Source organism: Lissotriton helveticus, chromosome 10, assembly GCF_964261635.1.
Source record: "Lissotriton helveticus chromosome 10, aLisHel1.1, whole genome shotgun sequence".
Lineage (NCBI taxonomy): Eukaryota > Metazoa > Chordata > Amphibia > Caudata > Salamandridae > Lissotriton > Lissotriton helveticus.
In genome coordinates, this window is record NC_136071.1 from 345,135,170 (window position 1) to 345,150,813 (window position 15,644).

Sequence of the window (15,644 nt, forward strand, 5' to 3'; positions counted from 1 at the left end):
GCTCCTGGTCCGGCAACGAGATCCCCGACGTCTTTTCAGACCTATGCAGCTGCAGCCCCTGGGCTAGGTAACTTCGGCACTTCGGTGTCCCAGCATAGCCTCACTATCCTAGGGTCAGGATCCACTGTCGTTTTCTTCCCACCAGGTCGGGTTCGCCCGTGAACACTAACTTTGCCTTTACTAGCCTCCATAGACTTTGTCCCGCATCCCGCGTGAGAGTGCACACTCTGCACCCGAGTCCCCTAGGTCTCCTAGAAGTAATCTAACGATTCTATAGTCAAGTCCTAGCGATTCCAAAGCCTATTAGTACTGTACTTACCTGCTAGTAATTTCGCATTCCACTTTTAGAATATATGGTTTTTCGTGCCCCTCGGGCATTTGTGTATAACGTGCTAACTTAAGTATTTTCGTAAGAGTTTTGTTGTGTGCCTAGCACCCTGTCCTCATAAAGAGTACAGGGTTGTTGTGATTCTAATAAATACATTGTTTATTTTCATAACACTTGTGTGGTGTCCTTTCACTGGGTGTTCAAGGGGTAATGTGATGGTAAAACAGCTGGCTTAACACGCCCTCTAGAGTCTTAGCCTTAGACTGCTCGTATCCATGCTACTAGGATAGCTGGTCTATAAGGTTGACTTACAACCAATCATCAATAAGGGTTGTTTGGACTGATATATAGTGATCACTAGAATAGTGAGCACTGCACATCAGGCCAACTTCTCACAGCGATATCATGGAAACGGCTAAGGGATGCATCCCGAAAGCCGCAGACAGGCTCAGCTCATGCCAGAGCACTTTCTCACACGATTCCAAGCACTCTGCCTTCAGGATTGTTAAGGCCTGCCATAGGAGTGACTGATAGGAGATCTGTGTGTCAATTTTTAGGGTTAGATATAGGTATACTATATCTAAAGCAAAGGGTGATTACACCACCTTGCCCCAGCTGTCGTGCAGCCAGTTGTGTCAGATTTGGATGGCCAGCCAGGGGTGGCATAATACATGCTGCAGCCCCTGGTAGGCCCTGGGTACACCTATGCCCTGGGTACCTAAGGTACACTTTACAGGGACTGATAAGGTGACTCAGTATCCAATTAGATATGTACCTAAGGTACATGGAATCCATTTTACATAGAGAGCAGTAGGCCTGGGGCCCTGAATAGCAGGGTCCCAGGTCAACTAAGTCAGAAAACCAGCAAAACACCAGGCAAAAAGTTGGGAGCAACCATAGTCGGGGATCTACCTTCCTACATAACCCCCCCCCCCAAACGAAAGGAGATAAGGCTATCCTTGCCAGGTAAGCCTATATTGCCTGAGTGGCCATATAAGGAAGTACCAGCACTGGCATGGTTACCCCCTATCTCATGGTCCACTAAGCAATCCCTCACCCTAAGGGTATCTGAGGGTCTCCACCATAGGGACTCTCTACCTGTGGTGTGTTTTGGCAAAGGAAAAGGCTGGTGCTGAAATGGAGTACTGAAGTGAGGCTCCACTAATTTTGGGCTCAGCTTCCTCCAATCATTTTCCACCATAGAGGCCTTTCTTTCCAAGACTGAGTTGTTTTGGGCTCTCAGGGTCAACCTCTGGCTACCTACAGCTGGAGGTTGGGTCCCTCTGTTTGGCTTACTGGAGGGACAGGTCAGGTTTGGGGCCCTTAGGTCCCAGGTCTGGCTGTGCCCAACAGTGTCCATCTGTGGGAGGTCCCTAACTAAATTTAAGGGGGATCCCTCAGGAGTTTGTTTTATTTTCACTTGGCTAGAACTGCTAGCTTCAGGGCCCTTAATCTGCTGATTGGGGGATTCTTTTGGACAGGGGGCCCTTTGGGGTCCACCACTGGCCTCCCTGACCTCTACAGCCCTGGGCTGACTGAGGCAGGGTAGAGAGGGGCAGGTTACCTGCTCCAGACTGGGTCCCACCTTGGAAGGGTCCACTGACATCAGGGGTTCTGCCAGGCTAGGCCTGACTACCTCTGTGGCAGTTTCTTCACAAGGGGTCAGATCAGTTCCCTGAGGAGGCTGACCCTTTCCTAAAGTCTGGTGGGAGGAAGAGTTCTCTTCCTCCTCAATGCTCTCTGTCTGAGTGGAGTGATCCATAGTTTCAGGCTTCACAACACTATTATCTGTCTGAGTTTGAGCTGTGGCCATCACAACTCTCCCAACCTTTTCAGGAGGGGGCTCAGTTTGGGTGTGGGCTGTGACCATCACAGCCTTGACAACCTGTTCTGGGAAGGAAGTTGTCTGAGATTGGGCTGTGACTGGCACAGCCCTCCTGACCTGTTCAGGGAGGACATCTTGGACTGGGGCTGTGGCTATCACTGCCCCACTAACCTTACCATGGATGTTTACCATTTTAGAATGGGTTTCTTGCTCTACTTCAGCCCAGGCTGAGAGCTCTTAATCATTCCCCAGTAGGCAATCTACAGGCAAGTTTGGTGACACTGCCACTCTCTTGTGGCCAGTGACACCTCCCCAGCTGAGATTGACCACTGCCATGGGATGATCTCTCTGTACTCCATCAATATTGGTCACCTGGTATGTGGCACCAGGTAAAAGTTGCCTTGAGGGGACTAGACTCTCAGTCACCATAGTGATGCTAGCCCCTGTATCTCTATAGGCCTCAACTTTTATACCATTGATGAGGGGCTCCTGTCTGTACTTGCCCAAAGTGTTGGGACAAGTTGTGAAGTTGGCAAACCCCATGCCAGTCTCACAGACAAGAGTATCTAAGTTTGGGGACCTGGTTAGGCCAGAGTCCCCAGGAACTCCCAAAGTAAATGCACCCAAATTCTTGGGGGCACTCCCACCACCTGGGGGATTACTACTAGTAGTAACAGGAGGTTTGGGAATGTTACTTGGGGGTATGTTCTCCTTATTGTTATTCTTTGGGCAACTGCTGTCAGTTTTCAAATGACCCACCTGTTTACATGGATAACAATAAGGTTTCTTCTGGTTATTAGAAGGATTCTGGGACCCACCCCCCTCAGAGGATTTTTGGGGCCCTGATGTGGTTTGATCTGGAGATTTATTCCCACCCTTCTCTTGAGGCTTGGTTGATTCCTTTTTCTGGTCACCACCTTGGTTCTTGGGCCTAATCCTGGTTCTGACCCATTTGTCTGCCCTCTTACCCAATTCTTGTGGAGAGGTCAGATCAGAGTCTACCAGGTGCTGGTGTAATAACTGGTTCTGACAATTATTTAAGACTTGCTCTCTCATAATAAGATTATACAATCCTGTGAAGTCCGTAACCTTGCTACCCAGCAACCAGCCCTCCAAAGCCTTAGTGGCACTATCCACAAAGTCAGACCAGTCCTGAGACTGAGTTTTCTGGGTGTCTCTGAACAGCAACCTGTACTGCTCAGTGGTTAAACCAAACCCATCTACCAGTGTATTTTTCAGGACCTGGTAATTGTTAGCATCCTCCACTCTTGTAGTGAGGAGCTTATCTCTACCTTTACCATCAAAGGAGAGCCACAGGATTGCTGCCCACTGACTCTGGGGAATGCACTGCACAGTGCAGGCCCTCTCCAGAGCAGCCATCCATTTCTGGATGTCATCCCCTTGCTTAAAGGGGGGCACTATCTTAGTCAGGTGTTTAGTATCTAAACCCTTCTCTTTATCTCTTGGGAGATTGCTGCCACCAGTGGGAGCTAACTCACTCATCTGCTGCTCTCTTGCAAAGGCAAGCTTCTCTTTGGTCAGGGCAAGTTCTTCCCTTTCAATCCTTAGAGTAGCTTGTCTCATCCTAGCTTCATGCTCCATTCTCTGAGGGGAAGTCAATCTCCTCTGGGGAGAGTTCCTCCTCCTCTGAGAAGAGGCATTAGAGTGCAGAGATCTACTGGAGTCCCTAGAAAGAGATCTATCTCTCCTAACTCCAAGGTTAGGCCTACTTAGGGTCAGTACTGGGGGTCCCCCAGATCCTAGCCCAAGCAAGTCTATGTTGGCCCTAGTTAGCCTTCTGACTACCTCAAGACCTTTGTCTGCCTCATCCCCAGAGAGTTCCTCAGGATCCTCCTCCTCAACTGCATTTACAGTGTTGTGGAGGTCTGGATCCCCAGTGGTACCCTCTAAGGCTGGCATATTCCCATCTAGCTGAGAAAGCTTTCTCGCATCATAGGTCTCTAAGAGTCCTATCAGAAAGGGAATGGTGGGGTTAGACCCCTGTTTCAGTTTCCTGGAGGTACACACCTGTCTCATCTCCTGGAAACTGAGAGCTGCATATCTTGAAGTGACCTGTGGAGGGTCAATAACCACAAGGGGAGTCTCTGAAGACTCTCCATGGGTAGACATGCTTTTCTAGTGAGGTGTAAGTGGTGCACTTACCTACACTATTTGTTTGCCTACTGATCCCTTGCTAGAGTTGTAGTTTAGGGTGTGCTAGGCCCTAGGAGCTACAACAGCTGGTTCAGTAGAACTTAGAGTATTCTAAGCTAAGTTATATGTACCTTTAGTACTTATGTGATCTTTCACAATGATATTCTTAGGATATGTGTGGTAAAACAACAGCAAGCTCAAATCCCAACCGCTGCTCACCAATGTGAGAAGTTGGCCTGATATGCAGTGCTCACTATTCTAGTGATCACTATGTATCAGTCCAAACAACCCTTATTGATGATTGGTTGTAAGTCAACCTTATAGACCAGCTATCCTAGTAGCATGGATACGAGCAGTCTAAGGCTAAGACTCTAGAGGGCGTGTTAAGCCAGCTGTTTTACCATCACATTACCCCTTGAACACCAAGTGAAAGGACACCACACAAGTTGTTATGAAAATAAACAGATATTTATTTATAACAAGACTACCCTGAACTCTTTATGAGTCAGGGAGCTAAGCACATAACAAAACTCTTACGAAAATACTTTAAGTCGCACAATTTACACAAATGCCCTAGGGGCACGAAAAACCATATACTACAAAAGTGGAATGCGAAATTACTAGCAGGTAAGTACTACTCTCATAGGCTTTGGGATCGCTAGGACTGGACTACTGAACCTTTAGATTACTAGCAGGAGACCTAGGGACGTCGTGTGCAGAGTGGGAACTCTCACGTGTAATGCGGAACAAAGTCTATGGATCCTAGTAAAGGCAAAGTTAGTGTTTTCGGGCGAACCCGACTAGGTAGGTCAAAAACGAAAGTGGATCTAGACACTTAGAGAGTGGGCCTACGCTGGAGCACCGGAGTACTCGGTTTACCTAGCCCAGGGGCTGCGGCTGCATAGGGTTCAAGTGTCGTCGGGTTTCTTCGTTGATGAACCAGGAGCCTGAAGAAAGGAGTTGCTGGCAGGCGACCAGTGAAGAAGTTCGTGAGGATCCAAGCCTGGATCAGGGAAGAGGAAGACCTGAAAGCAGAGGGGACCAAGTTCTGAATCACTAGCCAGTGATTAAATGGGCACCAGAGTGGCACCGGGCGAAGTCACCTCGACCAGGTGAGTGGGCGCTGCTGGGCTCTGCAGTCTCTCGGACCAGGAGGCGTTGTCGGCGACCAGGATGGAGGTGTGAGCTGTCCCACGAAGGTCTCTGCTGTCGACGTCGCTGGACTCAGGATTGGGGCAACAAGTCTTGGCAAATGCAAGGCCCACGCGGTGGACCTAAAATGGCGTCTTGAGTGGACCAGGAGGGTCCAGGGTGCTCCTCTGTTGGAGGGGAGCAAGGGCTAGTCTGGAGCAACCAGACCAGCAGTAGTTGTCGTCGTGGAGCGTCGTGAAGGGGCCACTAGCCAACGGGCAAGCGACCTGGACAACGCGGTGAGCAGCAAAGAGCAGAAGGGCCCCACGCAGATCTCGTGGATGCAGGGGGGCTGAACTTCGGTGCTGGACCTGCTCAGGGTCGGGGCTTCTCTTACCCCAAAGCACTCAGTCGAGGGTCACTCGGGAGTCGTGCTGGACAAGCGTCGTGCAGTTCTGAAGATGGCCGGTCCCTCGAGGTCTCGTCGCACCCACGGATCACAGCTGGGCTGATGATGTAGGTTGAGGTCAGAGGTGCCAGGGAAGCCGGTTCTCGTCGTGCTGGAGCAGTCTTGATCCGAAGGAGAGACTGGCAACAAACCGCGATGCTTGGTTGGTGCCTGCTGCTGCAGGGTGACTACTCCTTAGTCACAAGGGAGAATCTTGGGAAGAAGTCTTGAGTTCCTTTCGTGGAAAGTAGTTTCAGGATTCAAAGATGATCTGATTTGGAAGGGGGCCAGTTCCTACCTTTATCCTGCAAAAAGGGGCTGGCACGCGACTAAGTCCTGCCCTATGGGTGGGACTAGGAGGGGGGTGGTTACACCCCTCTCCTTTGGCGGGCTTTCCCCAGGCCAGGGGCTGGAGTGCCCCTGGAACTGGTTTCAGCCGGCCTATGCACAGTGAGCACCGGGGTGCCACTTGCAGTCACCTTCCTCTAAAGCCCTGCCTACCTAGAATAAACAAAACCCTGTCTGGGACGGTGCTGGCACCGCCCCTGGCAGGAAACCCTTTGTCCTTGCCTCCTGTGCTGGGAGGACTCCCAGCAGCAGGAGGGCAGACTTGTGTCTCGGTGGCAGCATCCATCTTGTGGAGCTGAGGCTATGTCTGACTTTACCCGGGGTTACAGGTTACATACATGTCGTGTCCCTCTAGAAGGGTGGAATGCTAACCCCGTCGCCAGAATTGGCGAGGGGTTAGTATTCCAATTCGTATGACACCTTACTCGACATGTTTTGATAAAGCGATACCAGAGTTGGCATATAACCGCCAGGATTATAATGCACTTAAGAGTATATGGTATGCGATATCATGGAAACGGCTAAGGGATGGATCCCGAAAGCCGCAGACAGGCTCAGCTCATGCCAGAGCACTATCTCACACGATTCCAAGCACTCTGCCTTCAGGATTGTTAAGGCCTGCCATAGGAGTGACTGATAGGAGATCTGTGTGTCCATTTTTAAGGTTAGATATAGGTATACTATATCTAAAGCAAAGGGTGATTGCACCACCTTGCCCCAGCTGTCGTGCAGCCAGTTGTGTCAGATTTGGATGGCCAGCCAGGGGTGGCATAATACGTGCTGCAGCCCCTGGTAGGCCCTGGGTACACCTATGCCCTGGGTACCTAAGGTACACTTTACAGGGACTGATAAGGTGACTCAGTATCCAATTAGATATGTACCTAAGGTACATGGAATCCATTTTACAGAGAGAGCAGTAGGCCTGGGGCCCTGAATAGCAGGGTCCCAGGTCAACTAAGTCAGAAAACCAGTAAAACAGGCAAAAAGTTGGGGGCAACCATAGTCAGGGATCTACCTTCCTACATGGAGTTGCGGTCTATTGTACGCCTTTCCGCCTATACCACTTCTGCCCAGAGTGCTGAAGAAGATCAGGTGCGACCGGGCCCAGGTTATCCTTGTGGCTCCGGACTGTTAATGCTACAAGAACCCTACATCCAAATTCACAATAATAGGGTGGTGATGAGAGAGAACTAAGGAACACAGGAAAACAAAACAGTTCTTTGTGTATTTCGCAGACAGTTTCTTGGGAAAACCAGTTACTAAGGACACCATTGCACAATGGTTCGCACAAACTATACAATTCTGCCACAAACAAGCAGGGCAGGAACTAGCAGAGGGGCCACGGGCCCATTCTACCAGGAAAAAGGGAGCAACGATAGCCTTCCTGGCTAACACACCCATTCAGGACATATGCCTGGCGGCAACATGGGCTTCAGTGCACACGTTCACAAAGCACTACTGTGTGGATATACAAATGAACAAAGAAGCACAAGTAGGACAGAAGGTGCTTCAACATATATTCAACAACAAACGCTCATCTTCCACCCAGCCGCCACAAATATAACAAACCGCTACAAAGTCTATGCACAGCATAGTGAATCTAGAAATATTCACGCTGCAAAACGAATAGTTTCTTACCTGTCGGTGTAGTTTTGCAGCTTGAAGATCTTTCTGGATTCACTAGCGAACCCACCCACCTCCGCCAGAAAGATGAGGCTGGAGAAAGAGGGGGTAAAAACAGGGACAATACTGAAACAGACACCTTGAAGGATAAAGCTGTAAATCACTTACTGAAACATTGCCATAAAATTCGGAAACCGAACACAAACGAGAAAATAAAATCTGAAGATGGTGCCCAAGCGTGCCGACGTCACAGGAAGGACACCAAAAGGTGGGACGTCGACTCCCACCTGGGCTAAGAAAAAAAAAATAAAAGACTACGATTCCGGACCCAACAACTAGATCGAGGAATAATGCACAGCGTAGTGAATCCAGAAAGATCTTCAAGCTGCAAAACTACACCGACAGGTAAGAAACTATTCGTTAGTGTAAGATTCCTTCCTGCCCCACCCATCCTCCCCGTTCTGCGAACTGATTTCTAGGGTTAAGGTCATCCCTTTCAGGCCCTAGTTTCTTGCATGGCTATGCGTTCCTGGTGCGGAAAGTCATGTACAGAACTGACGTCAGCGCGCACGGGTGCCGCCTAAGTAGTCTCCATGACGTCATCTCGGCGGCTACGACGCCAGAGACGGATGCAGAGCCGCACAACGCCACCTTCCGACGCTCAGGGGTACTGCTGACAAAAACTTATCAGGTCCAGTCTGACGCCTTGGTATATTCGAAGGGAAGGAATCTAGCACTAACAAATGTTTCTTACAGCTATATCGCTACCGAAAGTAAGTAACTTGTGTATGTCTGCCAGTGCACCAGTCATTCGCTTAAGGTTGCAAACTTCGATGCTTTAGCCATCAACCACTGTTTTGCAAATGCAGACCAGTGAATAACGAGAAACCTTTGAAATTCAGAGCCACTGAATTACACTCACTCTGGATCTATAGGTTTCCTGTTTATGGTGTGGCGCAAAACCTTGGAGACACTTTGTTCTTCTGCCTTTCATTTGGCCTGGGTAGACAAAACTGGTGTGCAAGAAGTCAATCCTCAACCACTAAAATAGAAATTTTAAATTGGCTTAATCTGCTTTTAAGAGAAAGCATCAACATAAATACTGTGGGAGTAAGATTGTGCTTCATCTTTTTATTTGTTTAAGAGAGGGGGTGCTCTTGGCAACCTTCACTACGTAAACATTTAAGGTTTTCTGTTTCTGATGTAAACATATAATTGACTCTGTGTGCCTATTATTAAATTGCGTAAATTATCCCAGCAGGTCCAGCTGCCGGTCCTGCGTCAGTCATTACTGCTTCACCTGGACCTACCCGCATGATGCCAAATGTTTCTTCAAATATGCCACCTGCTGGTGGCCCACCACCTCCAGCATCAGGTCTGCCACCCTCATCTAATAATGTAATTGGACCACGTGTACCATTGGCACCCAATGGCATGTGTAAGTGCTTTAAAATCAGATGATTTGGGCTGTCTGTGTGTTTACAAGCTTAAATATGTTATTTTCTGCACATTCTTGGTTTGAAGTGGAAAGACCTCTCTATTTCATATTTGCATGTATTTGGGTTTCTGCAACTTTTGTTTTTGAAAGATTCATCAGCTACTATCTAGTTCTACTGAAATGTTACACTGGGTTTGACATTAAAAAAGATGTGGCATTGAGCCACACTTGCCCCTACCCCCACTTTTAAAGCCTATTTCTGCTTTTGTTTCATAACTTTACACTTTCTGCTAGAGACTTCCAACCTCAGAGTTCCCTAATTAGAATATTCCTCAGGCAACAGACTGAGTCTGTAAAATCTTGAGCAGTACCTCTGTGCCCATTTAGGTGATGTCCGACTCCTCCTCATTGAAATGCATAGTACCTACATAAGTGCCTCCCTGGAGCACTGACATAAGTTCCTGTCTTTCCACGTGAACAGCACAAATTTCAGTTAATTTTTTTTTACCACTTTTTTTTTTTTTACTCTGTTTTGAGCTTTGCTCCCAGTATGCTAGGGACATGTCTCACAGCAAACCTATGGGGTTTAAACCCTGTCAAGGATGTCACATGCAGATGTGAGAAAGTGGCTCTATATATATACTGGACAATAAGGACAGTGTAAAGCATTTGTTGTACACACTCAGTCAGCAAAAGGTTTCACACACTCAAGAACTGAACTCCAGGCCAATTGTTGTTATATCCTCAGATATAGTTTTTATTTTTAGAACCAACAGTTATAAAAATATACTTTTCAGGGTACGAGTACTCTCACGTAAATACTTTGCAGAGGAGCAATAAGTTTGTACACACAATAATTACAGGATAGCTAATAAGCAATACAGTTCTGAAACACACTCTAGAATTGAGCTCAATGGATTTTTCATAGGTAAGTACAGTTAATTACTTTATGGATTACTTTAGTAGTTCCAGGACTAGATCTTAGATTCAGTCCTGGGGTCTAAGCTGAAACCAGATTAGCAAAAACGTTTTAGTTACTGTGCGGAATTTCCTTGTCTATAAAGCTGTTTTAAAAGTTCACACAAACTTGTCAAGGTGATTCTGACAATGTTATTCAATGGGAGGAAATTCAGGTTACAGGTAAAGTACGATCACGTTACTTTTGTAACCCAGCACTAGTCTCCAAGGTCCAGCATTGGGGGCTTAACTCAAAACAGGTAGGTAATTGCGTTTCAGTATTTCGTACGATTTTTAAAGAATATTTACAGTTTTCAAAAGTAGACACTTAGAAGAAATTTCATAGAAAAGCAGACAGTGAAGAAAATACAGGTTACTAGTAAACCCGCTAGGGATTACTTTTGCTGTTCAGTACTGGGCTGAAAGGTACAGTACTGGCTTGTCTCCTGATCACCGGTGAGTAGTTTCGAATTCGGACTTCGGCTGATTTTATAGGAATATTTTCAGTTTTCAAAACTCCACACTTAAAAAAATTTCGAGTAAAAATAGGTCAATGTTATCCAATGGCAGGTAAGTGAATTACCGGTTTCCAGGTGAGTACTTAGCTGGTGAAGTTAGGGTTCTGGGCGTAGACTCAGGGGTTCCCCAAGGTCGGGTGAATACAGTTAGTTCAGTCCCAGCGGCGCAGGGGCGGCCGGGTGCAGAGGTAAGTAGGCCCAATGTTATCCAATGAGGGAAGGGGGGCCTTCGGTTGGTGGCGGCTGGCTAGCAGGCCACACGCCTCTAGGAGCTGGGCTTCTGGTCACTTGCTCGGGGGAAGTAGGATAGGACAGAGAGATCACAGCCAGTGGCACTCGGGCGGTTGGGTGCAGGGTACTCTTGAGCCATCGGGCGCTCAATGTTATCCAATAAGGATCTTGAAAAAGGAACAAAGGCTGCAGGCTCGGGGACGGTGACTCTCCAGGGGCGACCAACACTTCAAGAGGTAAGTTGGGATATTGGAGCACAGGTAGGTACCCCAAAGGGAGGCACGGGGCCGTGGGGCGCCGGGTGCAGGGGTGTCTTTGGGGGTCGGAAAAGCTTACCCTCAGCTGGTCGCGGTTGGGGTGGCCCCTGGTTCTGAGTCTGCAGGCGTCGGCTGGTTCGTCGAGGAGGGTCTTTGGGCACTGGACTTCGGGTCCCAGTTGCCGGGGGGATGTCCTCGTGGTCTTGGTTCGGTTTGGCCTGGCCAGGGCTCGGCTGGTGCAGAGTGGGCTGGTCCGGAGCTTCCTGGTGGGCACCAGTTGGGTTGTTGCAGAAGAGCCTCTGCTGATGGGATTCCCAATCTTCGAGAGGGTCAAGGCAGGCAGGTCCTCTGGGTGTCCCAAGGTTGCTGTCCGCGGAGGTCGCCGGGATTAGGCAGGAGCAGGTTCCAGGATCAACAGGCCAAGTCAGGCTGGGTCCAATTCAGTTGTTGTTGTCCTGTTGTTAGCAGCTGCGCGGCGGGTCTTCTTTTTCTTGATCTTCTTTTGATATCGGGACCTGAGGAAGGAAGGTTCAGGGAGCCCCTAAATACTAAATTTAGGGGTGTTACAGGTAGGGCAAGGGCAGGGACCAATGGGTCCCTGTCCTGGGGTGAGGACACCCCCCTAGCCTGCTCCTCTCCCGTGGGAGGGGGCAGGAGCCTAGCTGGGATTATACAGGGCTCCCCATCTACAAGATGGCCGGAGCCCGGGGTCGTGCTTCACCTCGCCACCTGAGGGTTGGGGTTGGCAAAGGTTGGCACACCCTCCTTCCTGACGTAGTTTTCCCGACAGAATTGGGGTAGTACGGGTGGGGGGCCAGTTGCTGGGTACAGCAAATGGTCTGGAGAAGCTCTCAGAGGCGGTATGCCTTTGAAGCTTCCCCCTGTCCATTCTGGGGGAGGAGACATATCACCTCGCCCAGGATGTGCATTGTTGCAGGCTCAGGAGAGCGGGGGCTCTCCACCCAGGGGTCCAGCAACATGTCTGCTGGGTGGCAGCCTCTGCAGCCACTCAGCCCAGACGTGGATTGTAGGTTCGGGTTTTGGAGGGCATCTCTAAGATGCCCTCTCGTGCATCTTACATTAAATCCCACACTGGCATCAGTGCGGGTTTAATGTGCGGAGAAGTTTGGTACCAAACTTGTCAGTCTTCAGTGTAGCCATTATGGTGCTGTGGAGTTCGTAATGACAACCTCCCAGCACCATATACTCTTAAATGGCATCACTGCACTTACAGTGCCCAGGTATGGCCGGGGGTACTGTAGGGGCACAGGGCTCATGCCCCTGTGCCCTCACCTCTGGCATAGGGCACCAAGCTAGAGGGGTGACTGAAGTACGCCAGGGCAGTGGCTTCTGTGGGCATGGCACACAGGGATGTGTGATGGCGACTCTTGTTTTAGTTCTGTACTTAGGCACTCAGCCTGCAAAGGCAGGGTGTGGGTGCCAGGGTACAGGACCCCTGAGGGTGGCACAATAAGTGCTGCAGCCCTCAGGGGTCTCCTCAGGTCACCATGCCCTGGGTACCATTTACTGGGGGCTGACAGGTGGCCAGAGGTGCCAATTGGGTATTTTGTTTCAGCATAAGCATAGCTTTTCTTTTTAGGGAAGAAACTCAGGCCCTGGGCACCTGATTGGCAGGGGCCCAGGGCACAGTCAGTCAAGCACATCAGCAGTTCAGAAAAAAGTGGGTGCATACCAAGGCAAGAAAGATGGCACTTTCTCACAGCAGATATCTGTCTCTGACCCACACTTGGTTTGACTTGGTGCCTGCAGCCATTGCATGTCTGTGTATCTGAAGCGATTTGCAAGAGGGTGATTAACCTCCTGGCGGCAGAAGAGGGCTCGGTGTCATCTCCGAGAGAGATCTTGAGTCTTTTCTTGGAGCCAATCCCACAGATGGTCGTCATCCTGCTCCAAGTCGTCGTCATCGAAGTCGGGTAAGCCCAGACGCACAAGTCGAAGCGTTCTTCAACTTACCCTAGCAAGCGCCATGCTTTTAAGCACCCTTGCTCCCAGACTCCATCCCTGGAGCCAGTTGCTGAGTCTTCTCTGCGCTTCCTAGAGTTCCCCAGAGCTGGAGCGACTCATGCCCAACTCAAGGAGTACTGCAATGCCATGCACTCTATCTTTCGTCTCCCTTCAGCCAAGAGCTTCCTCTGGTGGATTACCGTGGGTGTGATTGCCCTCAATGCCAATTAGGCCCTCTAGATCCAGACCTGGATTTGGACTGACGCAGACATCTGTGCCTCCACCATTCCCCATCCCAGTCCAACTGACACTACCCACTGTGCTACAGGCATCCATTGAAGAATAAATTACTCTACTCTCTGACTCTGAGACTGCACCGCTCAGTGTCGACACTGTCACAGTCAGGACCATGTCAACCTGCCTTGGACTTGCCACCCCTGGACAGGCCCTCTTTTCCAAAAGGAGGGGATGCTAAAGAGTGTTAGGGACTCCTGGAAGACGACTACTAGCAGGAGGAAAATCGGTAGAAGAAGATAGGTAATGCCGGTGGTGTGTACACCTCTCCAGTCTCTGACCCGGTTTATTATATGTGTCCTGCCATGGAAGAATGTGCATCCTTTGCAGTAGTGATGCACAGGGCGGCATAGGTCCATGGCATACAGCTACCCTCCATCAATGTCCATGACCCACAGCTACCCTCCATCAAGGTCAAGACCAATGTCTTGGCAGAGGTGCTTCAAACGGGGTCATCTGTGCAGAGCCCCCCCTCCCATTTAATGAGGCCCCCACCAACATTCTTGTGGGAGCCTTGGGCACGCCATCACCCTGCACCTGGAAACCCAGCCTTTCTTTTCCAGCATCTTTCTGGCCTCGACAGACAAGGTCAACCCAGGTGCATTCCCTACCACCCCATCAAATAGGGAATCCAAGAGGCTTGGATACCTTTGGGAAGAGGATTTTTCTTTTTCACCAGCTTGGCTTTGCAGTCAGTGAACACTTTGGCTAGAAATGTCAGTGAGCTTCAAGCTTTTTCGGGCACACCTACATAGACTAGCTACTACCCACAGAAACTTGTTCTGCAGACTCGTGCCTCTTTGCTACAGAAAATAGTGACTCATTTCCACATCAGCAAAAGCATCACGCTACCATCATTTTTCACTCATCTAAAGAAAAGGAGAGACTCCAACATTTGGACCCAAAGAGAGCCCTCTTTTTACACCTATCACACCAAAGACCCACCGGTTGGACGATCAGCTCTTCATTGAGTTTGCTGGAATGAAAAAAGGCAAAGCCGGTGCAGAAAAGGACCATCTCTCGATGGATTGTACTCTGCATCAAAATCTGCTCCACACTAGCTAAGAAGCAGCCTCCTGAGGGCTTCTGGGCCTATTCCACCGTGTGCTACAACTATGCTAGCAATCTGGGTACCTGTGCTAGGCATCTGCCAAACGGGCTTCGCTCCACATGTTTGTAGGAAAGTGCCCCTTTTTGACATGTTGACCGCCACTTTGTGCCTGGTATCTGATGCCATTTTGACTGAAGTTCACTGGGTTCCTGCTGCCATTTTGACTGAAGTTCACTGGGTTCCTGCTAACCAGGTTGCCAGTGCTCCTTCACTAAAACGAGGTGATTGCTCAACTGCTCCTCAATTGGCAAGACCTTTAGCAGCTCTGAAAGTCCCTAGTAAATGGTACCCCTGGTACCTAGTGCATGGTTACTAAAGAGAGTCCCTAAGGGCTGCAGCATGTATCTGAAAGAGACTATTAGTTATGGATTCCTCACCTTAGAATGACCCCAGGCGTCCGACTGGATCCAGAGAATGTTTTCTTCAGCAGTACCCCTGCGCGTCGGTAGGTGGCATCGGTCGACTCCTCGTTGGCGTTGTGATCGCCAGAATGACGTTGCGGTATCTACTTAGAAGCCGCCCCTGCGCGCTGACATCAGTTATTTCTTTTTCCGTGTCAGCCAGCGCAGATCCGGAGAGAGCGGTACCTAGAGTCACTTTTTTACTCTCTTTTTGCAACTTTTTGTCGACTTCTTACGAGTCATTACTACTCCTGGTGCACAAGGACGTCATCTCGCCAGACTGGCTTCAAGCCTTGTGGCTCCTACCACAAGCGACTCCGAGCCTCCCTCCCTTTCCGGGAGCCGGAGCGACCCCTGCCCAACTGCGTAGTTTATATGAAGCGCTACATTCCATCTTTAAGCAGCGCGCCTTCGGGCCACACGGCCTCGGCTGGGAGTTCTATGCCTTCGATGCCGGCGGCTCCAGCGCCGCAGGGCCCCCAGGGATCCAGGCCTCGATCCGGATCGGCGCTGGTCGACCTTACGACACCGCCTCTAGTGCTGAATCCATTGGCGACCCCTCCGCCGCCCGTTGTGTCCCCAACCGACGTCGACCCCAGACTTCCCCTCGATGTG

The 15,644-nt window shown here is 49.7% G+C and overlaps 1 protein-coding gene across 6 annotated transcripts in view; it reads left to right on the forward strand.

Moving 5' to 3' along the window:
* The window catches only part of SMARCC1 (SWI/SNF related BAF chromatin remodeling complex subunit C1), an 873,495-nt gene that overhangs the window by 764,014 nt on the left and 93,837 nt on the right, over window positions 1-15,644 (forward strand). For 2 of the 6 annotated variants that reach the window (XM_078662530.1, XM_078662531.1), the window contains exon 27: window positions 9,116-9,295. In XM_078662530.1, coding sequence (XP_078518656.1) covers window positions 9,116-9,295 — 180 coding nt within the window. The remainder of the gene's footprint in view (window positions 1-9,115; window positions 9,296-15,644) is intronic. The other 4 variants (XM_078662534.1, XM_078662533.1, XM_078662532.1 and 1 more) reach the window with 3 other exon arrangements.